We start from the raw sequence: 27,997 nt of genomic DNA, 5'->3' as shown, positions 1-27,997 counted from the left end.
ATGCACACTAACTCAATCACACGATTACAAAATAATACTGATGGAATCAATGAGACAGACATGCGGTCATACAAAGCACACCCAGCCTGGTGTTAATACACAATAACAGCCGCCCAACAAGCGAATACAAAACAGCCATTCACGACCACAGGGCAAAACACCAAAACATGGGGCCACATTCTCAAAGGAGACTTGAAAACTCTGGTAACAAAACCTACCCTTGCCAGAGGGGTCTTAGGGTATGGGCAAAATCTGGCAGTTGTCAGTCTAGTGAGCAGCAAATAGTAAAAGCCTTGTTGAGCAGCACAACTGAGCACATTCATGTCCTAGTGAGGCTGGTGGACTCCCAGGGCACTCAGAATCATTCAGGATTGCACCTACAGCCTTGAAATACACTGGTGGAGTGAAGTGACACCTGCTCAATGACCAAAAGCATCATTCAGGCACTCTAAACACAAGAAGGTGTGCATGACATTCAAGCCCCACCAAAACACATACCATTATTAGAAAGGAAATCCTACAGAATATCACAAACAAAACAAATTCACACTGTGGACAGATGAAAATACTGTTCAGCACCTAAAGCCACAGAACCATCTCACAGACGTGCCTCTGCAACACAGCCAAATCCTCTTCCCAAACTACAAAAGCACCCCCAAACCTAGAACAGCACTAGTGTCTTTCCTCTTTAGAGAGGAAAAAAGCAAAGTGACACATAGAACAGGCTCATAAAGGCACAAAATCAACTTTCCTTGTGCCTCACAGATTGTGCCAACCATGCTAACCCAAGCGCTTAACACCCAGCCCAAACAGCCAGCTTTTGCAAATCCTGCATGATCTTCTTGGGAGGGAGGTGGGGGAAACGGGACTGTAAGTCCTTTCCCTGGCACAGCAGGCAGCAGCTCGTAGCAGGTTGCGTGCACAAGAATCTGCTGTTATTGAAACAGCCAGCAAGGCTGGGGGAAGGCTGCTGTTGGTTGTGTGTGCCTGCGTGCGTTGTGTGTACAGGAATTCCCCTTCCTCTACCCAGTGCTGCTGCTTGTAGCCATTAAAAAGCCCAGGTCCTCATGCTGGGTGTTCAGTGAGTATTGATTTGGTCTGCAAGCAATTTTAATATTTCTTCAGGGACTTTCCAGCAACAGCACAAGTCATTAATTCACCCTCCCAAATTGCTTATTCAATAGAAGGAACATGGCTCCTGAATAAAGTCCCAGAATTTATGTGACTCACATGAGTCAGGAGGTCAAACAACTGTTATGGAGCGAAGTTAAAAATCCAAATAAAATATTGACACTTTTTTTGGAGTGAGAGGAGGGGGAAGGGGGAAGGGAAAGAAAAGGTATTTAAAATAGGGTTTTGTTGCAATGCCCCCAGGATAAAGAACGGAAAGAGATTGAAGACAAGCTGGAGTTTGTAAAATCAATGGGATTTATTGCATATCCGCTTGGCATTTAATAACTCCTTCCTTTCAATCTTCCCCTGCTCTGTTTGTGCATAGGGGAGATAAAAACTACAAATAGCCAGCCACAAAGTACACAGATGGACACCCCAAACACGAACACACAAAGGCAGGTACATGCAGGGATGGATGTTACTGGGAGGCAGTGGCAGAGCATCAGAAGGTCCTCTCAGGACTTGATATCTTGACTGAACTAGATAGAGCCATTCACACAGGGAATTACATTATGCCCATATAGCAGCAGGGAGTGTGTGTCCCAAGTCTTAGCCTAAAAAAAGGCTGAGAGGGGAAACTGAGGCACGGAGTGAATTAAAAGACTCTGCTCACTCACAGAGCTCATCATCAGGGATCTAGGTGTCCTGGTGCCCAGTCTGGGTTTTTGCTGCTGAGTGATGGTGCCTTGTATGGGAACGAAAGCACTCACAGTGACCGGGATCAGGCCTCAAGAAGGCATCCATCTCACAGGAGGGACACACAAACCACACAAAGAAACTGATCTAGAGACATCATTCAAGCCCATCCATATGCAGATAGATGCACACACAGATACAAATACATACATGCTTTTACTAAGCTCATTGATATTCAGAAAGCAGCACAGCCAGATACACACAGAAGTAGGAGCACACCTGCAGACAGACAGACCTGCAATGGCCTGTGTGTACAAACACACAAGGACACACACACACTGATACATCAGTACAGCCCCCTAGAGCAGCACAGCCACACTCAAAATCACTGCTTCTGCAAGCCTAGATTTTACTTACAGTGGTATCCTCTTAGCTAGCTGCACATAAATGGATGCTCACATACACTGAAGTTCATTCTGCACAAACATATTAATATATAGGATTGTCTCCTTATTGCATTATACTGTGGCTGTTTCAGTGAAACCATGCTAATTTTCTATCACTCAAAGATCTGAGACTGCTGTAGCCATCAAACAACACTATTAATATGCAATAACTCCATAAAAAACAGCACACAAAATATTGCCTAACCATCTAATCAAACAATACTGGATGGCTTGGGACATGTAAGTGGCTTTCTTTGGGGTTTTTTGGTGTTTTTTTTTTTCTTTTTCTTTTTTTTTTTGGTCTGGTTGACTCTTTAGCAAAATCTTAGGGCAGCTGCTTTCTGAGATCAGATTTTCCAAAAGGAAATTTTTCAAGGCCTTTTTTGCATTGTGATTAAGATATTTAACAGCATCTCCTTCCTAAGGTATCTTTTGACCCAATACACAGTGTGTTTTAAAATTAAGGAAGGTAATGAAAATTCTGAAATTGCTATAATGATGCTCTAAAAATATTAATATTATTGCATTAAAATATGTGTTTTACTTTTAAGGTTATTTTGTTCATGATTGATTTTGCAACTGCATTTTAAAACTGACATTATAGAATCTTTGATTACCTTATGCTACCTCCTGTCTTCTCAGACTACAATATATTCAAGAAAAAATGTAAAGGGAGTATAGTTTTTTAAATACCATTGCCTACATCCCTCTGTATTCTTCTGCCTATGAATCCTGATTGCATCTGATCTTGTTGAACTTAAGTTAGATAAAAAAAATTCAATACATGCTGATTTACAGCTGGAGGCATTCTGATTCATTAGGTGAACATGTACTTAATTCAGATTAAGGGGACCATGTTTTGAAATAATGGAACTGAATAAAATCACTAAAATTCACTAGAATATCATGATTTGCAGAAACAATATATCGTAATTTGCAATATCATATTCCACTGCAAAATCCTAAGCTGCAAAATTTGAATAATTCAATATTTATAACTCAGGTCTTCAGATAGTGCTAAACAATTGCTGTATCTCTTCAGTGCCTACCCCAGCTAGTGCCTGGTTCAGCGAGTCAAGCTCTAGACAAATCAGTCTCAGAGATCCCTAAAGCTCACTGGGAGAAAAGTTGCCTGCATGGGGATGTAGGGATAAGGAAACACTTGTGCGTGTGGGAGGATCATTTAAACTGCTCCTCTTGGGAGGTTGGTTGTCAATTCGGAGCTGTTGAAGGAGTCTCAGCTGAGAAGGTTTCATTGAGAGGGAATAAAAAACAAGCTTGTTTATACAGGGGCAAACAGGAAAATTAATCTGAATTAACTTTGCAAGTACATTGGTTAAAAGCATTAAAACATTGTTCAGGTGCTCATTCAAAATTTGAGTGTCCTAAATTGAATTTAGTTCACTTCATTTCCAAAGTGAATTAAGCTAAACTAAATTAAAGCTGCCTTAATTCTAAACAAAGGAGTCAGAGGTGCAATGCAGTTTAACTAGACCACTTTAATTTCACACATTCAGTTAATTCAAATTATTTTGCAGAGTCTTACGTAGATAAACCTTAATCTGCTAACTCCTATCACAGAGACTGTACTTATCCAGGAGCCAGGAAAAGGGGACCCAGAGACTCAGGGTTGTCTACCAGCCACTGTAACAGAAAAGCATGGATATAATAGGTTGGTGAAGGTTCACAGAAACCCACAGTTCTGCAGTTAATCAGTTGGAAGCCAGATAAGTTGTTTAAGAATCGAACAGTTTTGCATTCACAAACCTACACAATTATGCAAATGTACACACAGGTATGGGCTTTAAGGCTCCACATAAATTATGGATCAGGATTCAGATATGATAACTATTACATCATAGATATTACAGCCTTGTTAAAGACTAGTGATAGGTGATTGTGACTTATTATTTGTAATAAGTGAATGCTGTACAAAAACATCCATGTAAATAGCTGATGAAGGTTTCAAGCCACACATCTGAATATTTTCCCATAAAACTCTGTTAAAACTTGAAATGGTTGAAAAAAATATTTATTAATTCTTCATGAGGACCTGAATATATAATATCTGACCCAAATGTCTAACTATACAGTCACAGTTATAAATGCAAACCTATATGTAGAAACACATATTAAGAAAGTAAGAAAATTACAGCCTGAAAAATATTCCAGGCTGGAGCTTATCGGCTCTGTTCCCAGCCGATCAGCTGGTCCAGCTCAAGGCTAGGGAGAATTTCTCCCAAGGTGATAATTTAGTCAAAATAAAAAAGAGTTAATAACAAAGATAGAACACCTGTTGTAGTACATGACCAAGCCCTGGGAATAGGGTGTCTTCTCTCTAAACCAACCACCTTTTCTCTACTCTTAGAATTACAAATCATGCTATAAAACCAAGTGTGTTTCTGAATAAATTTGTCTCTTTCTTTCTATCATGAAAAACGACCATGTAGCTGTGCATCTTATTTCCACCACACTTAACGGGTTAAAACCCCTTTCCACAGCTACACCTATAGGCAAAGATAAATATGCTGGCTGTGTGGTGAATTAAAACATACCAAGAAACAAATGCTAATGCATTTGCCAACACAGTATGGACACATAAACATACAGCTTGTATCTCTAAACACTGGACCTGACAGTGACTTACATGAGCCAAAGAGACTCATTACAGATTTATTTTTTCACTATGTAAAACTGGCTTAGTCCTATAAATATGAAAGCTAGACAATCTTCTACAGAGACAGGCACCAACTTGATGCTGAGAGTCTATGTAGCACCCACACTCTGAAGTGCTCACTTGTGCTTAACTGCTCTGGGTGACATGATAAAGCAAGGAATAAATTATACCAAGTTCAACAAGGACAAGAATAGGAAGGGAAAGATTCTGGTTCTCTGTGAATATTTTCTCTGTGTTTCCGAATCAGAACATTATTAGAATTCTACATTTCAGTGTAGTTGGAACATGCTTTTTCAATAAAATCAAAACATATTATTTTTATTTTTTAGCATAGTCACCAATTCACCTGAAAAAGATAATTTAAAAGGGAAAACCCACACTTTCTCCATTCTAATAAGACTTACATTCTTCTTACAATTTTGTTAATTTCTTTAAAGCTGAGGTAAAAATAACATTAAATAGACACATCCTCAGCACTGTTTGGTTTTTGTTTTTTTTTTTTACTTTGACAAAAATATTCTAATGGTAAAGAGTCCACTGGGAAAATTTTTCCCAGTTCTGATGACTGTAAGGGAGGCACACAAAATGACATCCCTGTAAAGGGAAACATTTACTTATCCAACACATGCAAGCACTTACTGCAGTGCAGCACTCTGCAGGATACAGAGATAATGCACAGCTAATACACAATGCTGCCAAAACCAAAAGTTAAAAAGTCCTGAGTCAATACCCTCCAAAATGAAGAGACAGGCATAAAATTCACAATGCTTTAAATAAGAAATTTTTTCCCTTTGCCTCCAGTTCTGGCCCCTTGGGAGGCAGCCAGGTCCCACTTCCAACCTGGTCCTTGAAGTTATGAAAGCCAGAAATACCTTGGTATTAAATGAAAGCTGAACTAATTGTTTATCTTCAAGATCTGAGGCTTTACACAAAATACCAGGTATGGCATAACTTGCAAGAGGGCTGAGAATGTTATCTACATTTATCTGATTCCTCCCAGTTCAAGACTCCCTTCCTAGTACACACATGTCTTCTGTTAATCAAAATGAATGTCTACAAGGAATTCAGCACAGACTCCTGAATTTTAATAACTGGAAATAGGCTCAAAGCAAAGCTTTCAATTAAAAGTTCCCATACTCCAGATTAAGATATTTAACCTTGGCAAGCCCGTGTGTTTCTGTAGGTGTTCTTGACTCACCTGCTGGCACAGGCGCTGTTGTGACAGCTCCAGCCCGCGCTGCGTGGCAGTCACTGCGTGCTGGCAGCTCTGGGGCTGTGCCCTATGCCAGCTCCATGCTGCTGCACCAACACTGCTGGCAGCACTCGAGCCAGCCAGTCTAGAGGTAACAGAAGATGACACTCTGAACTACACACCATTGCAGTGTAGGTGTAATCAGGACACAATTCTTAATTCCTATGGGATCAAAAATTTCTGGGCCTTTTCCTAGTGGAAGGGACCTTAGCTACTAGTGATGCTTTTCTCCTGTTCCCTTCCTGTGGCTTGTTGGTTTTACAGCTTTTGGTCTTCTGTTGCAGAGATTATGAATTTGTTGAGGGGGAAAGGTAGATCTGCAGCTGCTTTGATGGGTACTTTGATGGATGCTCTGAGTTGAATGTCTCCTCCATGGTTGCCTATGGTATTAAAATTTGGACTCGATGACTCAGCTGGTTCCTCCCAGGCCTGTGTTTCTACATCCAAGACCAGGAGAACTCTTTTTGTCATTTAAGATTTCCTTAATTCACCTTAAAACCAGGACGTCAAAAAAACAGGATCAAGTTTGCTTACAATATTTTGGTAACTGTATGATATCTTCTAAATGTTTGGATTTTAATGAATTTCTGGAAAAAAAGCCTTCCAGACATGAACTGAGTGTAATGAAAGTAGAAACACTGGCCTGAGGACATTTCTATGCTGCAGTCACTGCTTGAGTGCAGCTCGTGTAGACATACTTTAGCCACCTTTAAGCCAGCCAGCCTGGGTCCTGATGGCTCTGTAGCCACACTTTGCATAACACAGCTTCAAGCACACCTGTTTCCCAGGTGGGCCAATGGTTCTTACAGCCTCATACAACAATTCATTCTAGGAGGTCAGGCTAGGCAACCTATACACATGGGGCTGACTGCTGTCAGTCATCAGTGCCAGGGGCATGAAGCTGCATGTTACTGCTCAGCAGCATGAGGTGGTAGGCCAGCCTCCTGACTGGCACATCTACTCTCACAAGGCAGGCATCTTCCCCTTCCTTTCCTTCTACCCCTCTTCCTTATGTCTGCACCTGTACCATGTAGCACAGCAGAACTGGAATGGCTAGAGATCTGCTAGAAGCTGAACGTTAATGCTCTGCTCAAATTAAATGAAATAAAACCATATGGTGTCATCATGGGTCACTGATTTAAAACAACAAAAAAATCCTAGCTCCTCTCTAAGCCCTTCAGACAGTAAAACCGATGCTGTGAATTGTGTGTCTTCTTAGAGTGCAGTCGAGAAATGCAGTGAGAGAAATGGGCAGGCTTGGGCTTTCTCTCGTGTTCGTAGCGAGCAGGCTAACCTGGAACAAAGTGACACTTTTTTCCCCATGTCTGCGGGCATGATGTCAGTCTAGCCCCAGTGAAATTGATGGACCTACACAGATTAACAGCAGATACAGAGTCAATTCTCCTCAGAGATGGCTGGGATTGTTTATCGAGATACGTAAGGCATCTCCATTTTGACCTCCCATCTATTTGGAAGCTTTGAGAAAACAGATAATCCCTCTTCATGCACCTTTTAGGACTATCAATCTAATCAGTGTAATTAATCTATCATACTTGTGCCTACATACTAACATAGTACATGATCACCCCACTTCTCTCTCCTTTTCCAAAAGGTAGGGAGAAGAAAATGCAATTTTCATGATAGAAGCAAATTTGAATGTGTGAATATTGCTTGTGGCCCCTGAATATGGCAGGGTCTGAAGGCATTCTGCTGTCTTGGCAGGGAGTGCCAGAGCCCCAGGCCAGCTAGCGAGGAAGCTGCTCCTGCCAATGTCAGCTGCTTTTCTGAGGGTTCTAAGAGTTGCAGTAGATTTTGAGAGCAGTAGCTTCACCCTACTTCGTATGAAAAATGATGTTGTGGCTTTTATGTAGCAACTGCAGCTCTGATATTCCCAATTATATCTGCTATTGCAAATTCAAACACCACCACCAAAGCCTGTGCAGCTGAAATACAATTCCTGGTGCCTTTGCCCATTTCCCTTCATGTACAGCCACTGTCAGCAGGGTACATGTCACTTCTGCTTCAAGCAGGAGAACGAAGCCAATACTGTGCTACAGCTCGCTGAAGCACTTACTTGGCCCCTGTTTATTAGAGAGTCTGAGCCCTTCACTGCTCCTTCCAGCTGTCCTCACTGTGCCCCAGGTGGCATGGCAATGCTCCTATCTTCACACTTCAGGCAGGAAACAGAGCACAGAGAGAAATGCCATTTGTCCAAACTCTTGATGAGAGAGGTCTATGACAGAGCAAGAACTGAAGCCCTTCCCTAAATCGGATTAGGCTCTAACTATCAGACTTTCCATTTCCCTTCCTTCACCCCCAAATCCCTCGGCTGTTTTTCCTCACCGTGTTACAAAGCTTGCTTTCCATTTCGAACTTTGTGCAAACAAGACTTTCCCTCCCCCTTCTTTTGCTCAACCGTGAATTCAGCTGCGTTTCAACCTATGCACAGAAACATAAGATTGTCTCCTATTTGAACCAAAGCCACGTTCAGAGCTCTTTGTGCCTCTGCAGCACCAATCTGCAGGTGGGATACTGTTGGCTCCATGGGGGCTTTCACCAAAGACCCCAAAGCCGCCTCTTCTCATCCCATGCTGCCGCTCTATGTCAGCACCGCCGGGATGGTCACAAGCCCTTTTGCAGAAGCCATCTGAGGCAGAGGAGGCTGCGGTGTCTGGCTCAGCGCAGCCCCGTGTGCCCCGCAGGCACATCCCGCGCTCAGCAGCGCAGCCCGGCTCTAATTAAGCGGTGCGGCACAGCAGGGTGTGTGTGCCTTGGCCATCACAGCCTCCCCTGGACACAGCGCAGAGAAAAGGCTGAAGCTTCACAATGTTAGCCTTCCAAGAACCGCTTTAATTGCCCAGTAATGCACACCCTGGGGTCTTGTAATGTGCTTCTAATGTGGAGCATTTAAAATATGAATACTCCAAAACAATTACAAGGAGTTAGGTGCTCTGCTGAGTGCATCCTTCCGCTCTCAAAAATAATCCACGACAAAGGAATATGATCGAAGTGAGGATACCAATGCTTTCTGAAATCTGTCAGGGTCTTCTTGAGGCAGTAGGACACACCACTCCTTCCCTCAGTTCAACTTCACTCTGTTCTTCCAGGATTAAAATAATTAAAATAATTGCTAGATTGCAACTCCAGATTATTGAGTCCTGCCTTATCTCCCTCTGATCAGCCCTAGTATGATGGGTTTTTTTTATAAGAGATACTGTCAAAATAGTGAGAGAGAAGAAACTACAGAGTATGTTAAGCTATAAGAGAGTTTGGATAGAAATGTCAGAGAAGCAAGGTGAGTTTTCTATAATCTGTCATTCTTTTAGCAAGTAATTTCTGGACAAGTTTAGAAGTGATTTTTTACTTGCTTGTCTACGAGGAGTGAAAGTCCTCAGAAAGCACTCTGGTTCAGCTAATTTTAACTTCTAATATTTCTTGTTACATCTCTTGATTAAAGCTTGTTACAATTGTAATACTAGAAGAGAAGATTTCTGTCTGTCCATCTGTATTCAGAATCAGGAAAAGGAATTCCATTAAAGTTGACAAAAATAATGAAATAAAAATCAAACGCTGGAAATTCATTATCTAACATTGAACATTAAGGAAATCAAAGGCATTTGGAAATAAGCAGTTGGTTTCAGCTGGTGCTGTATGTAATATTAAGTCTAGAAGGAGTTACTACAAGCCAACTATGGCAACTCATGAATTCCAGAATGGATGTATAATTCACAGTATGATACTATTTACTGTAATGACATTATATGCCATCACTTAACATAATATTGCATATTAAATTCAGATTGTGAAATGAAGTTCAGTTGCTTTACTGCAATCAAAGATCTATAAATGTCCTGTTGCTGAAACTTCAGAAGGTTATGTATTAAATCTGTTTATATTATCCAAAACTCAAAGTAGTCAACTTGTGCAAAAATCTCCAACTGGAAAATGAAAAATGGGAATTTACAGTGAGTGCCAGTTTATGTTCCTAATTAAATACAAATGCTGTTATTGGAGTCACTGATTGTGATGGAATTAGAGCAGGGATGAATTGAGTCCAAAGGGTCAATTTTTCTTGGAAAAGATGTTTGAAAATATTGGCGTTTATCTCAAGAAATCAGCACTGCTAACTGGTGTGCCAGAACTTGTGTCCTTTCTGCTTTTGGAAAGGGCTGAGAATGTAATCTGCAAGACTTGTCTTTCTCCAGTGTCTGAAGGCAAGAACAAGCCATCAAAGGCAGCAAGAGGTGATTGAGGTTTTGCGACCTCTTATACAGCAGTAATCCAGAAATCCTAGATTTGAGGCAGCAGAGCTGGCTTAGTGAGTATTTCAATCCCTGGTAAGGGTGAGAAGCTTTCAGCAATATTGAAGTTTAAAGACAGCATTATTATGCTGCATTTGTTGCTACGGGGCCAGGTCAGCTCTGTTCATCTTTCATCTGCTGTTTCATTAGGTGGTCTTGTGTAGGACAGACTCACCTGAAGCCTCTCAAAGCAGCAGCAGTGCTGCCTAGCTATTCTGCTGTTTATCACTGTCCCTAAGTGAATCGACCCAAGGGGATGCACTGCTATGTTCTGTACTGAGCATTAGGATCCTGAAATTTCCCCTCTTTCCTTAAAACACCAAAGTTCAGTCATGACTTTAGGGCAAAGGAACACTGCTGGGGAGAGTCTTTTCAAGACCTGCCTCTTCTTTTAGCCATAGAAAATATGTTCTACCAGATACCTCATTAGGTTCACTGTGCATTTGATGCCAAAAATTATTTGATCCAAGTCACTGAACGCTGCACAACCAGAACTGCTCCCCTCTGCTCAGTTTCCAGATACTTTCCTTTGACATAAAACCAGTTTCATTCTTAGGAAGGGAATGTTTTTGAACAGAGCCTTTCACCTCTGGGTCACTAGCAGAAATCTGGCCCTGCTTGGTAGTGACCGAAAATCATTACCAGCTGACAGCTACTTGGTGCAATGAGCTGGTGAGTCTCATTCCAGTTCCTAATGGACACATCTCAGTAAACACAGTCACAACTGGCACTAACTGGTGTTCTCAGCCAAGAGATCTCAAACTGAATGGGGAAGGAAATTGAACCTTCCTCTTCATCCCCTGCCTGGGTTTTGGAATATTATGGACAGGCATTTTATACCTGCAGTGTTTCACAGGCTGTTTTTACTCTAAATGGGTTTTTGAAACTTTGCAATTTTCATGCAGCATGATTCAGCACAGCCTGATCTGCCATCTCAGTATAATTAGACTCATCTTATGGCTCCCCTCAGTAGAAGCTGAGCTGTCTGGTGCCATCTCCCAGTACAAATGGTAAATCTGATGTCATATCTCAGTATGAATGGAATCGTCTGATGTCACCTCAGTGCTAACAGGACGTTTTATAATATGTCATCTAAGGCTGCAGGGAAAATCTTCGAATCCATTCACTATGCTACATTACAATAGAACATAACACAGTATAATGTGTAGGTTAACTTAGACACCCTCAGGCAGATTTTGGATAGACGGATAGATGGATGGATAGAAACATTTATACAAAGTATACATATATTATATCACTCTATTGATTTTAAAAAAGTTCCAGGACTGCCTAGCTATAATGAGATTTTTGAACTTTGTGTTGCGATCAATGAGGGGAATATTATTGGCGTGGAGAATTGATATACCTGCTCTGTGTGGCTTGTTCTGCTCCTGGACTGCCCCTGCCCCCAAGGTGTACGATTCCATCAGACACTTAACCTCTTTTACAGTGTCATCAGGCTAAAAGGAATCTAATAGTGACACGGGACTTGTGCTCAGCACTCTGGCACTATTGCTTTCCTGTCACAAATAATTTATAGCTTTCTATTTCCATCCCTTTGCCTGCACCCCATCCCCTTTTTCTGTTTCTCTGGGCTGGGGGAAATCAATAAACTCACACAACCAGAGTGGCACTTCAGGGGGTTTTAGGGGGAACGTGAGACAAGAGGGGAAAAAAGAAAAAAACAGAAAAGAAGAAAAAAAGTTGTATTTTTTGCTGTAGCACACTTTTCAGATCAGCTCTTCACCTAGTACAAATTGTATGACCTCAGAATCTGGCTCCAAGGCCTTCAAACACTTTTTGTATAGGTTCTCAGCAACTATAGATTAGGGCACCTGGTACCACTGATCTATATGAAGTGAGGATCTGGATCTCCATCCTCATCTAGAATCTTGACATTCTCTGTCTCCAGCTATGTCCTGGGCACTCCAGCTACTGGTCAGGCAATATCAAGCATGTAGCAGAGTTTTCTAACATGCTGAGATGTTCTCTTTCTTTTCATAAGAAGGCTTCACTCTCAGAAGTTGTGTTTTTTAAAAATTGCCCTCGCAATGTCTCTGCCTATCTCTATCCATGCCACATCAACCACTAGCCACACATTTGCTCTTTGAAGTTTTGCCAACTTATTCTTTAGAACAAATTTTTAAGGGAAGCTCTCAAGTGGGCAGGAAGAATCTTCTACTTGCTTTCACTTTCTGGAGAGATTTTTGGGTAGAAAATAAAGCTAATATAATGCAGGGCTAAGAGTTCCAGAAGCTCAGACTGAAGAGAATCTGCAGCCTACACCCTAACTGGAGTGGCTGAAGAGAGGAGAGACTTGTTCTAATCTCAGAAAGGAAGATGGTTTCCATGGCCTTCACAGGTCATGGCTTATTTACTGAGTTCCTTGGTGGAAGAGCTGTTCCCAACTCACAGATACCCGATATCTGCCAGTAGTCAGGGACCTTGCCAGTCAGGTACTAGGTACTAGTGATTTTCTTTGACCACTGACCTCAGCTGGGTTGAAACCAGAGAAAGATTTTATGTAACAAGAAACAGAGCACTGACAATTACAGTTCAGTTTATTGTCATTCTTAGATACATTATAAGCTTTGTGATGTCTTTTTGAGTTCCCGTGCTGTGTTCATTCACCACCTGACAAATACCAATTTTTGCCCTGTTTGATGGACCTTTTTTCCTGATGATCTATATCCCATCACCACTCTCTACAGATGCCTTTGGCTTTCACCTCATTTATGAAGGGCAAGGGCTTTGGGCAAGCCTTCCACAGTACAAAGCATTTAGTCTGCAAGAAGAGTATTTTTCAGGTAGACAACAAAATTAAAGGTACACCATTTGTAAATTCAGCAGTGTCTCTATTAGCTGCAAAGACTGCATTATGATTATGCTCACAGATCAGACCATAAATGACAATGCAGCTGTTTACACACAGAAGATCCTATCTTGCTCACTGAACACCGTCTTTATGCAGTGAACACCCGAGTCTGGGATAAAGACAAGAGAGCAGAAATAGGATGATTCTCTGAGAGCTGGACTATTAAAGCAGTAGAATCAGGACCACAAGGCAAATGAAGCCACTCTGCTGCACCCAGAGCTCAGATCAAACCTTCAGGTTCTGATAGCTGGGACTGTGGGTCTGCAAAGGCACAGAGAAGATGCATTTGAGTTCTGAATGTGTTTCACTCTTTTCCAGGATTATCAGAACCAAAGTTCAGCAACCTTTTCACCCAACACCAGATGGGAGTGGGACAGGTGTGACTGCACCAGGACATACTATTGGTAAGTAGACTGGCATGAGGGGTGGTGACAGGTCAAGTGGAAATGGGGATGAAGCTTAGTTGAGGGAACAAAGTCTGACAAGCAGATGCTAAGCAGAGCAAACTGGAGGAGGGGGTGGAGGGAAAGAAGCCTCCATGGAAATCAGAGTTTTCTATTCTTTGTCTCCCCTGTTGCATTGCAGAAAAGTGAATCACAGAGAAACTGGCCCAAAGCAGGACTTGCCCAAGTGATTCTGCCTTAATGTCCATTTCACGTTCATGCTCTCCTTCATCTCTCTATAGAGAAGCATTTACTGCTGTCCTGTCTAAGCATCAGTCTTCACCTTTTCTCTTGTTCTTACTCTGACTCTCTTTTTCCCCCCTACCAATTTTTTTCTCTCCTCTCCCATTGCTGGAACCGGTCCATTTCTTAGTGCTAGTAATACACAAACATGGGTAAGATATTACAGCTGCCTGACAACTAAGTTCTTCATTGTTCTAGCTCTGCAGTCAGGTATCCCATGGGTGTATTTCACTGAGAAAATTGGGGTTTTTTTGCTGGGGGAGAAGTTTTACTGGTTTGTTGAGGTGAACAGAAGATGGAGGCTGTAATAAAGTGGCCAAATGCCTCTAGTCTGTTTAAAAGTACTGTGTTAGATGTGTGATGAGATACTTTTTTATCTGTGGGTTGTGTGGTGGATATGTCTGCTCTTGCTATCATAGCTGTATCTAGTGACAAACTAGAACAGGAAAAACGTGCAGTGTTCTGGAATACTGTGAAATACAGTGGCTTATTTGTGACCTAAGGCTTTCTTAGATTCTTTTGGTTATTGAGAATCTGCTGCTGCACAAGGATTTACCAGAAAATGGTCATCTATTTGGGACAGAGCTGGTAGATATAATCCTGTACACAAACTGTATTCAGGAGCACAATAAGCCAGTATGGAAGAGCATTTCTGGATGCCCTTTTAATATGGACTTGCTTATTGGACTGGCAATCACTGATCACAACAGATGGAGCTGGCAGATATTCCTTCTTGGAACAGTAGAGCAATGTCTAGGGAATGCAATGGCTGAGTTGGGGTAGTGATTGTGAGTGCTTCTGGTGGAGTCTCTCATTGCTCTGGGATGTAGTAGGAAGCATGGGTCTACATTGGAGAGTGTTGAAAGGTTCTGCTTCATCCAGAAAGGCTTCTGTTGGATGTATTGATTGCTTCAAGACAGTGCTTTATGAGCTGAATGATGAATAGTGGCCTGTAAGAGAACTGGGATATTCTCTCCATTACTGGGACACAATAGGTATGCCTGCTGGATGCATAGGTCTACCTATTCTATTTTCTAAAGGCCTGATTATCATGAAGGGATCATTTCTAATCTGTATAATTTGTCATTTTTGATATATTGGAAATTCAAGAGCAATCTTGGACAGCCAAGTGGCCAGAGCATTCTGCCTGTTGATATTGGTCAGTACAAAAGGAAGGCACTGGATTTTCATTAATCTGGGTGGTAGCATGTATCACCTAGTCATTCCAGTATGGAACTGAATTTATTGGTCCAGCACTGAAGTGCTTCTAACCTATGCTAAGAAGGTAATTTTTTACTAAGTGTTTCAGGTGGGCATGTAAGAGGCTAGTCTGCCTAACACAGAACGTGTGCACTCCTGGTCAAAAAATGCTGAGAGGAAATGACCTGGTAAAATATGGATGGACTATTAAGTCACTACAAAATGTGGCCTATGCAGCATTTCACTCGATTACCTTGAAAGCCTGCTCTGAACTGGAATGTAACAACATCTAGCTTCTTGATGAAATACACTTACTTGTTATCAATGCCCTGTACTGGAAGACTGTGAAGCTGCAGTATAGAAGTGGACAAGCAAAGCTGGGATGCAGCTTTGCTGGGATATAGTAGAGTAAGTCCTTCAGCATGAGGGACTGGGAATATGCTTAGTGCCCAGGCTTTCCTATTGGACTGGTGGCATGCATAACTGTCAGCTGGGGATCCCTGAGTGCTGTGCTGCTCTCCTGATGCCCCTTTTTCCCTTTTCCTTTCGTCCAGTGCCCAGCACAGCATCCCCTCCTGTCTCCAGTGCCTCCAATGATCCAGTGGGCTCTTACTCCATTAACGGGATCCTGGGGATTCCTCGGTCGAATGGCGAGAAGAGGAAACGTGATGAAGGTAGGGGGAGGGGAGAAGCTCATCCTCCCTTTTATATTCTTTGTCCCCATGTACAGGCTCCAATTTCAGGCCAAGGTTTGCAGCTGCTCCAGGGGCTAGATCAGTTTTAGCAACAGAGACCAGTTCCCCGCCACTGCCCTGCTGGCTTGGAATGCTCTTCTTCCGAGGCCCTTTCATGACAGGCTGCGTCTCCAGACATCTGCTCAGCAGGCAGAGAGCCGTCTCCATTGCTGGAGCTGATCCCAAGTTCATTCACTGCTGGAAACGGCTGGAACTGAACTCCCCAGGTGCCAGCAGGTGCCCGGACTTTGAACTGTGGGTAAAGATGGTTTCCCTGACTCACTCGATTTCAAACTAAATGCCATCTTGGAGAAGCACCAGCAATGTGGGAATTGTCTTTCATCCCCCTTGCAAACAACTTCCTGCCCTGTGATGTGCCACAAGCTACATTAGCTGGTGATCACAAGGACCCAGTTTTCAAAGAGTAGCATCTACCACAGCAGAACTGTCATGCTTGCAACAGTCTGAAAGCAGAACAGGAGGCCTTCTGAGTACTGTGATCCTAAGGTTGTTTCTAAGCCTCTCACTAAGGCTGTAAGGAAATAGGATTAAGCTAACTCCTTTTGCTTCCTACTTTGCTGTGAAGTATTCAGGGCAAAGATCCTGGAATTAATCAAAAGCTGGAGCCTCAGGTCTAAATAGACTGAATCAGGAGAGGTGGGTAAGGTCTTGGTGCTCTTATGGTGGCTTTCAAACACTTTTCCTTAAATCTGTCTCTTTTGATTTGATTTGTTCTAAAACTGAGGGCCAGGCGGTGAACTTTTTAAAGAATACTGACTGACCAGTTTGTTGGGTTCAGCTCTGACTTCAGTATGTTGTGTTGCTTGCTGCATGGAAAGACCTCTTAGCACAGGTGGCTCAACGTGCTGTGTGTGCTGTAATCCTAAGGCTGTGCAGTGCAAAAGAACGTGAGAGTTCTCTGTGACATGTGGTGAGAAGAGAAAGCTCTCCTGAGACAGATGCTGCATTTTGAGTTTTTGCTAGTAATTTTCTCAATATTGGCTCTGGTGAGGTTCGCATCTGTAAATTTTTGATCCAAATAACACAGTAATCCTAAGAATAAAAGGCAGTCATTATGTTCCCTTTCTCCCTAACATAAAGTAAAACTAGATGCGAGGACCTAATCCAGCTTCTGTTAAAGCAAATGGGAAGATTTTTGCTGATGTCATTGGAAATTGGATCAGGCCCCAGAGGAAGATCCATTTCCCAGCTAGATGGCAGTAGGGCCCAGCTAAGAGAAAAGTGTAGCAATGGAAGGGCTGAGTCAATGCCTCAAAGTCAAAAAATGTCAGGAATAAGAGACAAGTATTGCAAACCTTTCCAGCATTTGTCATCATTGCATATACAGGAAATAGTGACATTTCAAACTGAATGACAGGTTTCTCTAATGGTTGTGCAGATCTTCTGGCAGTTATTTGGGGGTTATGTGAATCCCTGTTCTCATACAGTCCAACGTGGTGATAGCCAGCTCTCAACATGGTGCCTCCACATCTCATTAGAAATGAAGCTCTTCAATCTGGCTTTAGCTACTATTCAGGCTATACCTGGAAAGATCATCCCACTTTAGATGCAGTCACATAGTCACTTCCAGCCTTAGAACTTGAGCTTTCTCTGGAAGAGTACAATTAAACACAGAAACAACAGAACAGCCATCTAAGACTGTGACACTTCACAATGATATATTGACAGTAAGAACTATTATTTGTGTCTGTCCTTAATTCATTCCAGATTTGATTTAGGCAAGTGACACTATGCAGCTCCTTGCTGTTGGACAAGCGCCCACATATCCCACTGGGAATCAAAAAGGTACCAACCAGACAGTCCTGCAGATGTTGCTTGTTCAGCTCTCAGAGTTTTAGGTGGCAGTTACATGACATGGTTGCAACTGCCTTAGATAACAGCCTTAATCCTGCCATCCCAGATATCTGCTGCAGGGACACGTTGTGCTCCTGACCCAGAGAAAGTTCACATGGGACCCCCAGCTAGCTGCTGAACATCTCTAGCCATGAATTGAGTTTCTGGGCTCACACTGGCCTTCAGAAATGCTGAAAAACAATTTTGCAGGGCTGAATCCTAAGTTTGGAAGAGTCCAAGGGGAAGTTTTTCAAAGCTGGTGACCTGCACTCATTCGTAGGCTCCCCCCCCCGTAGCTCTGAACATTTTGATTATTTCTAGTTAGATGGAGAGTAGGGAAAGTTTGTCAGGAGATTAAATGTGAGTATTTCTTTCATGTTCATGCTGGATGCATACGCCTTCTCAGTATTTCCCAGAGCTTCTGAACACATTGTTGCAGTTTCTTTCTTAACTTCAGATTTTATTCTCACATTGAAAAGCCCTTGTGAGCTTTGCACATCTACTTTTCAAGCATTTAGGTAGTGGTTCTTCCCTAAAGGAGGCAGAAGAGGCAGCTCTGCTCTCTCTTTCTTTCCGCTCTGTTGGACCAGCTCTGCTGCAAGGATTCCTCTGTGAGGAATGCAGTTCAGCAGAAAGGGGAAGTACCAAGCTGTTCCTGAATCACCAGTTCTGAAAACCTTGTTAGCAACCTCTGTGATGGCTGGGGGGAACAGGGTGGGAGAAAGACAGAGAAGCTTCTATGTGAGCACACCCCCTCCCCCAGGTCCTCCTGGCTGCAGCTGGTGCCTACATTAGACAGTAGCACAGATGATTAAGAAGAGGAGAGATAATTATGTGTCAAGATGATGTAGCAGAACTCCCGAGCTGGACAGAAGGAGCCAGACGGATGCATGAGGTGGGCTCAGAGATGGACACTGACAGCCAGGTGTGGCCCTCACAGGGACTTAGACGGAAGAGAGGGAATCCCAACCTACCAAATACACTGGTTGCAAGTGCAAGGGTGGCCTGGGAAATGTAGGACATTGGGAGAGAGCCAGCTGTGAAGCAGCTCTGAATGTCTACTACTCACAATAAGGACCTATCTGGCCACGAGTCTTTCCTCAAAACTCAGTATGTCTTCCTCATGTGAATGCCAAGAACGGATGGTCAAGATTTACCTTATTAAGACCACATTAGCCTTTTGTTTCAGTTTATAACCAGTGATTGCAAAACTTCTGACTTCTGTTATAGAGTTGGTCTGAAACTGATTTAACTAAAAAAGTTCACCACCATTTGTGTAGCACAGTGTGTGCTATTTATTGTGGTCTGTGGGCACTGCCAGTGGAGCTGTAACTTCCCTCTGAACTTACACCCACCATCATTTACACTCACCCTCTTCCAAAGGCAGAGATGACCCTGCAGCATGTAATGACTTTCTTAAGACCAGTGAGGGTCTTACATTATCAAATTGCATCAGAAAATGTGAATTCCTGACTCTTTATGGTTTGAGTGTTGTCGTACTCTGTGATGACAGGCCAACCATGCTCAGCAGGGTCACTGCCAGGCTAAGAGGCAGCAATATAATGTCCAGAAGGACAAAGGGGAAAACTATGCAACTATTTCTTCTGTTTCATAACCCCTTAATTGACAGCTAAAAGAACGAGAACTGGGGTGACCCAGAGGCACTGACAAAAACTTAGTATCACTCATACTGTAGTCTTGAGCACTGTACAAGGAGAAAAAAGGAGAAATGCAGAGAAAGCGAAAGACAGATAAATAGACAGATAGATGGATAAAGATAGATAATTAGATAACAGGAAAAGAGTATATCAAGCTGCTGCCAACATGCCACAGCATCTTCAGCTGGGTGAAACTGGCGATTTTTACAAAACCATTCTTATGAAACGTGGCCCTTTCTTTCTGTAATAGGCTGTGAACAGACTTTCTGTCTAAACCCAAATTCTCATTTGGGATTCATCTTCCAGTGAGGTTGGTGCTGTAACATTCTCAGCATTATTAATCTTGGTCCTTGACAGTATCTGTAGTATTTGACAGCATTACTGGCAATAATATCTGCAGTGCCGACAATGGCAGAGATAATATCCCCCAGTATTATCGGCATTAGCAGGGATCATATCTGCAGCCTGTTATTGGTGGGAGCAGACGTAATGTGTCCAGTATTATTAGTATCAGTAGTAATAAAACCCAAAGGCTTGTTAGTGTGATCAGTGCTAATATCAGCACTAGGTTTGTGGGAGAGGAGGGGACGGAGTGATTGCTACTGTAAATGGCAATAATACTCAGGCTGGTTGTGCAGTAAAGGAATCCCCAGCAGAGATGGGGGAGCAAACCTGAGAAGGCAGAAGTCTCTCCTTCCCTTTCTTCATTTGTCATTTTGATGATTTGAGCGAGTTACATTGATGCCTAGTAATGCAGGGCTGTGTCAGTGCAGGGGGACAGTGAAGAGTCACCAAGATTTCTACAGATGTGGTGGTGTTTTCCAAGGAGTGTTAGCTGTATCAGTGCAGATGATTCACCATACTCTTCAAATGGGATTGAGCTATGCTCTAAAGGGTGCTGCCCACTATCTGCACTGTTAATCCTATAGCTATAGAATAGGCAGCATCACTGCCCTTCTCTTTGGTGCTGGTCATATAATTTTCTGACTGTTATTGCCACAACACCCTCTACTGAAAATCAGTGCTTTTGTTACAGGTGGTTTTCTCTTTCCTCACTCCAAATGGGAGGACTCTGGGTGCAGAGCAGGGTCTTGACAGTGTTTAGCTTGGGACTTTTCCTACCTTGCCATGATCTCATTTTTGTATTGGGAAATTATAAATGCCTCCTCCTGGTGGACTGTGAGGCAAGGATATCTGTGACAGTCCCAGTACTGAAAGTTGTTTTCTAAAATACTGCCCCAGGACACAGACTGTTTTAAAGACTGGAGTTCAAAATTTTCTTCAAGTGAAAGTAGCAGAGAGCAGAGTGGTTTGTAATGTGTCTAAGTTTTCGAGCAGATAAACAGGAGCTGAGTATGCCACTGCAAGTATGATCTCATTTGTGTTGTTCAGAGTGGCAGGGATAATATAATTTGAAAGACGTAGCTGTGACATTTCAAATGACTGTGTCATTGTCAGTGGCACACAGTATGTGTTTGCAGGCAGTTTGGTTGTGGTTATCCTGTTGTTGTAACTATCACTATAGGTTGTGGGTTTGTGATACTAATGATGAGATTAACTGTATCACTACTTGCTCTGCTGCCCCATTACATTCAAGGCCATTACACTCTTCACAGAAGCAGCTGTGAATTGTTTCTTGTGATACGTTTGCATCGTGGCATGCAGTAAGGTTGTTTCAGCATGGTAATTGTTGGTTCACCGGTGCAGTTCCTACTGTGCTGTCACTGCAATTCATAGAGTTGTTACTGCAGCTGATGTTGACGTGTTGGTTGAAAACAGACTGTCACCTGGCTGTGACAGTGAAGTCAATACAGCTATGTCACTGCAGCAACACATTCAGAATGGTTTGTTTTATGAAGTATGATATTAGTGTTCCACAGCATACTGGGGTCATTTCAGAACATAGAGTGTGCTTATGCTGTCATCTGCAGTATGGTGATGCTTTGCTTGTGCTGGAGTTGTACCAGAGCAGAGGTCTAGCCCAGAACTGTCCTGTGGGGAAATGCATTCATTCATTTTTCTATGCTGCCTGCATACGTTTGCAAAGAATATGAGTGAGTCATTCCACTTGACTGTGTCATGGCCTGATGTATGTTCATCTCTGGGCATATTAGGTATATTTCTGTTCTCCTCAAACCCTAATAATTGTTGAAGACAACAGGGTGCGTTTGGACCCCTGCAGGTGATGGAACAGCACTACTGTCTGTGGCGAGCCTGCATTGTTTCACAGTGTGATTTTTTGTCACCACAGCCGACTTGTGTTATTCTATATGACTGCTTTATTGCAGGTCAGCAATAGTCTTAATGACACTGGAGACACATGCAGTTATATTGCCTCAGGTGCTAACCCCATGTTCCAACCATCACACAGAGTTGTGGGGCATACACACAGCAGTTTATGGCTGTGCAGATGGGCTGAGCAGATTCTGGAGTCTTTCACACTCTCACAATGTCTTTCTCCTACTTTCCTTGGGACTGTGTTGTTTTATGCAGCATGGCTGAGTTTCCAGTTGCTGGCAGCTTGCAGCAATGGTGTATCTGCAAACAGGAGCAGTGACAGGGGACCAGGCTCACTGTGTTTATACACTCAAGTATAGGTAACACTCCCTGCCATTCTAGATGAATATATAAATTTAAGGGGGAATTTATCCTAGGTAAGCACCCACTTCTCCTTCCTGAAGGTCTTTGGCTAGTGACACCCCTGGAAGGACATAAGAAAGGGACCTACTACTCATCCTGCACCTCTCTAAACAAACTGCAGGAGGATGTCAGAAAAGGGAGAGTATGTATGGGAAAAGAGAGGAGGAGGAAACTGGATGAAGCAGAAGACAAGGAATAAGCAGCACAGCACTGGCAGAAATGTGGGCTGCTGCACCAGGAATTTGGAGGTCAGTCTGTAAGCAGGAGAAACGGGATATGTGTGTTTGTATGAGCGTGCCTGCACACACGCTGGGAGTTTGGGGAGCATGCATTGCTCAGGAGGACGTCAGGTAAGGGAGAGTTAACAGCTTACATCACAGAAAGCAGTTTGGACAGAATGCCCTGCTTCTAAAGCTTCTAGTGCTGCTTAGTTTGGCAGGGGTTGGTATTCTCTGAAGACAAGCTGGTCTGGCTTCAGTTGTATTTGAGTGCATCTCTGTGTATTTGTGTCTCTAGGAATGCACGCCTGTTTGTTTTCTGTATTTCTGTGTTAGGATTGCTGGTTTCTACTTATCTGTGCTTATGTACTGGGGTGAGTGGCAGGTTGGACCCGTATTTTTTGTGCATGCCTATGGACACCTGAAAAATGTGTATGTTAAGCTGTGTATAATATTGCCTAGTGGGAGGATGCATACTGTGGATCATATGGATGTCTGGGCATGTATGGCTCAGTATTAGTGCTATGTATTTCTATGAATGCGAGGTATTTGTATTCACACTTCGAGCATATATGTGAATGTTGTATATTTGTATGTATATTCTGAGTGTATGTGTTGTTACATACTTGGAGTATCACTGTATCTTTGTGGTTGCTGGATATGAATATGTAGCCTGCTAGTGCTGTACACTTCTGTATATAGTTTGTACAGATGTGTATTTGCATTGAGGTTATATATTTGTATGTATGTTATATATATATTTTTATATACACATATTGGCTGTTCTTGCCTGTGTAAAGGCTGTTTATTTATGTAAATATTTTGTATTTGTTTATATGATTTGATTCTGTACATGTTAATTTAAGGAAATTACTTTGAGTTACAGGTTTTCATTTAGTTAGTGTACATATACTTTTGTAAGTTGTTTATTCAGAAATTACACTTAATTGACATGCACCTGCATTAGTACCTCTATGTGTCCCAGTTTGCATTCTTGTGTCTTCAATATTAATTTGCTGTGTTTTGTGGGAGCTACTTATGCATAGAGCTTTTCTTTACATTTATTTGTTTGAGTACCATGAGTGTGTGCTTTTCTGACTATTTATTATGAGTACTTAGTTTGTGGTTAGATCTTTTTCCACTTTTTGACTCATTCTTGGGAAGGGTTGTTGCAGCTACAACACTCCTGTGTCAACAGGAGTCAGGCAGCTACAATTCTCAGCATCTCTTCCTCCTCCATTATTCTACCTGTGCAAAGGCTGCTCCCCAGTTTTGCTAGATGCCTGCTACTCTGGATCTTCTTGTTCACTTTAGATGAGTTTTACATTGGGTCTGCCTGCAATCATGGAGGTGACTGTTGTATGTTTTCATGGATGTAAAGAGTATGGGAGTCAGAGGGAGCACGGTATCCAAATCCATGAGGATCCCAGTTTAATGCACAGTGGATGACCAAATCAACTGAAAAAGGAATCAGAAATAGCTGGCAATGTGCAGGCAAATGTTATTTAGAGAGTTTTTAGTGTAATAGTGGATGAGGATGACATGACAATGAGAGATGACACTGATTTGGGAGTCAAGTGACATGGCAATGAGACATAAGGGCAATACTACTGTGGAATCAAGGTGACGTGGCACTGAGACAAAACACGGGTCACAGCAACATGCCAATGACCCAGACTGATCTGTCGGAACAGGGAGAGCTGAAATCGGTCCATCAGCTGAATAAGGCAAGGGAAAACAGGAGGAGGAGGGTGAAGAAGATCAGAGGCAAATCAACAGACCTGTAGGGCTGTAGGACCCCAGTCACCAGCAGCATGGGACATGCAGTGTCTCCATGGGATCAGTTGTGTCCTGGTGTGAAGGGCTAGGGCTAGTCTGCTAGGAGTGACTGTTTGCTCACAGTGATGGAGAGCAGGGATAACACAGTGATGATATCAGGTGGTGGCCATATCCTGTGAAGGTAGCCATGGACCATGGGGACTGTGTGGGCAGGGGCATTATTCCCAGTTGCTGCAAAAACAAAGAACCTAACAGGCAGTAAAACAAAAACAAAGGAGACTTGGAAGCACCTGACAGCCCTAATTCATCACAGCCCAAGATTTTTTTCCCCCCTCATGTTCCCATTATATTTGTTTGTAAAAGTGGAAATCAATTTTGAAGGTAATTTTCTGGAAAGAATGGAAGGGAGGTGGGAGGGCCGGATAAGGCAGAGATGGCAAGAGGAAAAAAAAAATTTAGGCCAGGCACAGCCCAGGGGCAGCTCTTGGCAAGGTGAAAGAAAATTGCATATTCAATCTCCATCCATGAATCTCCCTTGCTGCTGCCCGCCTCCTGCTCGAAAACAATGAAGGCTTTCTCCCCTACGCTGCACAACGCCTGAGTATCAGCGCTCACTTTAACTTCAGGGTCATTAATTCACCTGATTATTGCAGGAGAGGAGAGGGTTGCAGAGGCATCCATTCTAAAGAGCCCTCCCTTAGCTCATCCTTTGATTAGTTCAGGGTGGGGGGAGTTGAGATAATGTGTTGTCTTGGACACAGTTTAAAATGGGAGGGGTTGAAGAGGGGGTGGAAGGAGGTAGAGGTAGAAAGGGAAAGATGTGGCCCAGCTTGTTGTGGAAGGGAGGGTTGGAAAGCAGTCATTCTTGCATCCCTCTGCTGTGGTGTTACTGCAAATTAAAAGTAGCATGTTCCACTTCGTAGCTATCTTTCAGGGAGGGGAGGGGCATGGGTATATGTCGGCATGGGGATGGGGGGGATCTTATCATTGCTTCCTCAGCAGCCCAGCGTAGTGTCACCCTGTGAGGTGACATTTGAATTTACAATTCCGCAGAGAAAAGCCATTAATTCACAAATTAACATTTCTCCCTCTCTCTCTCTCTCTAGCTCTTTCTCTCTTCCTCTCTCTCTCTCTATCTCACATGGATGTGCAAGCAATTGAAAAGACAAAGGAAATAGCCTTAAGGAAGAGACTTTACTGCTACTCTGTCTGTGCAGAGATTGCTACTACTGCTTCTAGATAGATAAACCAATTACCTGAGCTGCTCTGTTCATGGCAGCCTGCTATTACCTCCTTTTGTAGAGCTGATTCCATTGCTGGATTACACTGTGTGTATCTCATTAATGTAAACCAGCATGATACTGGGCACTGTTTCTGACCCTTCTTGCCGTAGCCCCTTGCTCTGCAGTGGAAGAGGGAACTGGGAGAGGAGTTGAAGAGAGGTGACACTAGGCACAACATACTTCCTAGTGCAGGCTACACACAGAGCTTGTTAGAATACCTGTGCTAAGCCTAGACGAGATGGGGGCTTCCCTTCTATGGAGCAGATTGCATTACATCAACCCTGACCTCTTCCATGTCTTGGTGAGCACTGAGGGTGCTGTGCAAGAGGCCTTGTGTATGGGCACCAGGTATGGGCAGTCCCTTGCATTCTCAGCCCTACACAGTTTTCAACAGGTGTAGAAATATGTGTGGCAAGCAGATATAGAGGTGTGAATACAAAAGCTGCATATCCATAGCTATAGCACAGGGGTGACTGCACCAGGAGCTGACTGACCCACAGAGATACACAACAGAGCTCAGAATAAGATGTAAGAGTAAGCACTTCAGCTTACAGACTGAGAGGGCCAGATTTCTCTGTAGTCCAACTCCATTGAAAGCAAGTAAAGGATGCCTGTGGAGATGTTCTTGTCTAAGAGAAACACTAGACACTACTTCCACACAGACCTGTTGTCTTCCAAAACCTTCCTGTTGCTCTTTCCTGCCACAATGTTTTCACGTACTTCTGCTATCACTGCTGCTGTGGCTGCTTGGACAGCACAGACACACACACACACACACATGTAGGCACTCAGCCATACTCTGGTGCCACCCCAGGCACACATCTGTGACACTGGCAGCCTGGCTATGCAAACTCATACCTCTGCAAGCACAGCTTCTCCCCACCTGCTCTGGTGAGGTCTCTTCAGTGGCTCCAAGCCCACCTCTTGCAGGGCACACTGGCAGGCAGCTTTCTGAGCACCTTCTGGTGCTCTTTGCAGACAGCCTTGTAGGAACTGCTGGCTACCCTGCCATTTACCTGGTCACGCAGGTACCTGTGTATGGGGAGAAAACGTCCAAGCAGTGTTGTTTACATAAAGACTTGCACATACTAATGTGCAGTTATCCAGGTAAAAGAAAAATGGATCAAGAACAGCTGTTTCTGAAACCTGGTCTCCACATGCTCAGTGGTTGGAGCATGTGCCTTTCTTCAGCGTTGCCTTGGGTCCTTAAATCTTCCTAAAAACTTATCCTTTTAACAAGAGCATCTGCCTCTGTGACATTCGCTGTGCCCCACACCGTGCACAGCACATGGCTGGGGAGCATCATCCTGCAGCTGGTGCTGGAAGACGGATCACGATCAGCAGAGGAATCGGCAGGCAGTGCCAGTAATTCAAACCATCCTGACCGTTCAGTGAACCTGAACCTGCTGACCTTGACAGCACTAGACAGCAGCGGCCTCAGGAATCCCAACCTTAGAGAGGCGTTGGCTGGAGGATGGCTCCTGCTCTCTCCCTTTCTTTCTCTCTTTCTCTTCGTGATCACATCCAGCAGCCAAGGGGGCCCAACAGTCAATCCCCAGTGCACCAATTAGCTCCTAATTTGGCTATCTCTGCACTCCCAAGTCTACATCAATGTAATGTTAAGCATCGCTTGCTGTTCATAGATGTAAATCATTCCTATAGAGGAATGTCTTCTTGTGCTAAAGGAAAACACTAAGCACCTTGTTCTCAGTCAGGGCCACAGAAACTCCTCCTCCCAATATGGAAGCTGCTGCTGCTGCTGTTTGGAAGGAAAGCAGAAGCTCTTTACTTCCCTAAGTGATAGTATCAGATCCTCTAGCCTCGGTTCACTGGATCCCAGGGGAACAATAAGATCTCACCAAGTGATTAGCCTGTGAGAATCTTGGCTGGATAGATGAGGGGCAAGGAGGCAATTTGACTGGAGGGGAGAAAGTAGGAAAGAAAGAAAAAGCAGTATGTTTAATTTTGTCATCAGACCTTGCATTAAAAGAAATGCAGTTTGTGAACATTTTATGATGGTTTCAGGACTTTCGGAACTCCAGGTATCTGTGTAGCTGCCAAGCAAGACCTGAAAAAACAGCATTTTGTTTTGGCCTGCAGAAGCTATGCTAAGCTCTAGGATATTGCATATGAAAGACAGCTCAGTTAGTAGTAGATGGCTGGAAAGGAGCAGTTACAGATACATATTTGTATCTATCTATTGACACACACCAGACATGTTCTGTCTTTTGTCTGTCTCCATCCATAGCTCTTCAAAGGCCATTTTTCCAAGCATCAATCAGATAAAATAAAGGATGCTTTAAATAGGTGACAAATGCAATTCATGCCCACTTTAAGGCCCTTTAAAATGTCAGAGTTTTGTTAAGCGGCCTAAAAATATCTAGATCCACACTTTCCTTTCACTTTTTCTTCATTCATCAAAGCATCCTACTGCTTACATCCCAACAGGTTCAAGGTACAAAGGCTCTTCCCACAGAGGTCAACAGCTACAGGAAAACACACAGGAGAACAGTGCCAGAACAGGAGCTAGGTCATGGGTATCACAGTTTTCATTTGGATGTGCATCAGGTCAGGATTTCTTCCTC

General features: G+C 43.1%; 1 protein-coding gene and 1 long non-coding RNA gene across 3 annotated transcripts in view; one reads left to right on the top strand and one right to left on the bottom strand.

The window, feature by feature from the left end:
• LOC148223016 (uncharacterized) overlaps window positions 1–27,997 on the bottom strand; it is a 117,169-nt gene that overhangs the window by 38,343 nt on the left and 50,829 nt on the right. The window lies entirely within an intron of this gene.
• The window catches only part of PAX2 (paired box 2), an 84,855-nt gene that overhangs the window by 16,660 nt on the left and 40,198 nt on the right, over window positions 1–27,997 (top strand). For both annotated transcript variants that reach the window (XM_088169041.1, XM_088169042.1), the window contains exons 3-4: window positions 13,679–13,764; window positions 15,801–15,920. In XM_088169041.1, the coding sequence (XP_088025167.1) occupies window positions 13,679–13,764; window positions 15,801–15,920 (206 nt within the window). The remainder of the gene's footprint in view (window positions 1–13,678; window positions 13,765–15,800; window positions 15,921–27,997) is intronic.

This window comes from Sturnus vulgaris, chromosome 8 (genome assembly GCF_052056855.1).
Source record: "Sturnus vulgaris isolate bStuVul1 chromosome 8, bStuVul1.hap1, whole genome shotgun sequence".
NCBI classification, from domain to species: domain Eukaryota; kingdom Metazoa; phylum Chordata; class Aves; order Passeriformes; family Sturnidae; genus Sturnus; species Sturnus vulgaris.
Note: the sequence above shows the minus strand (reverse complement) of the source record. Positions and strands in the feature narration are given on the sequence as shown.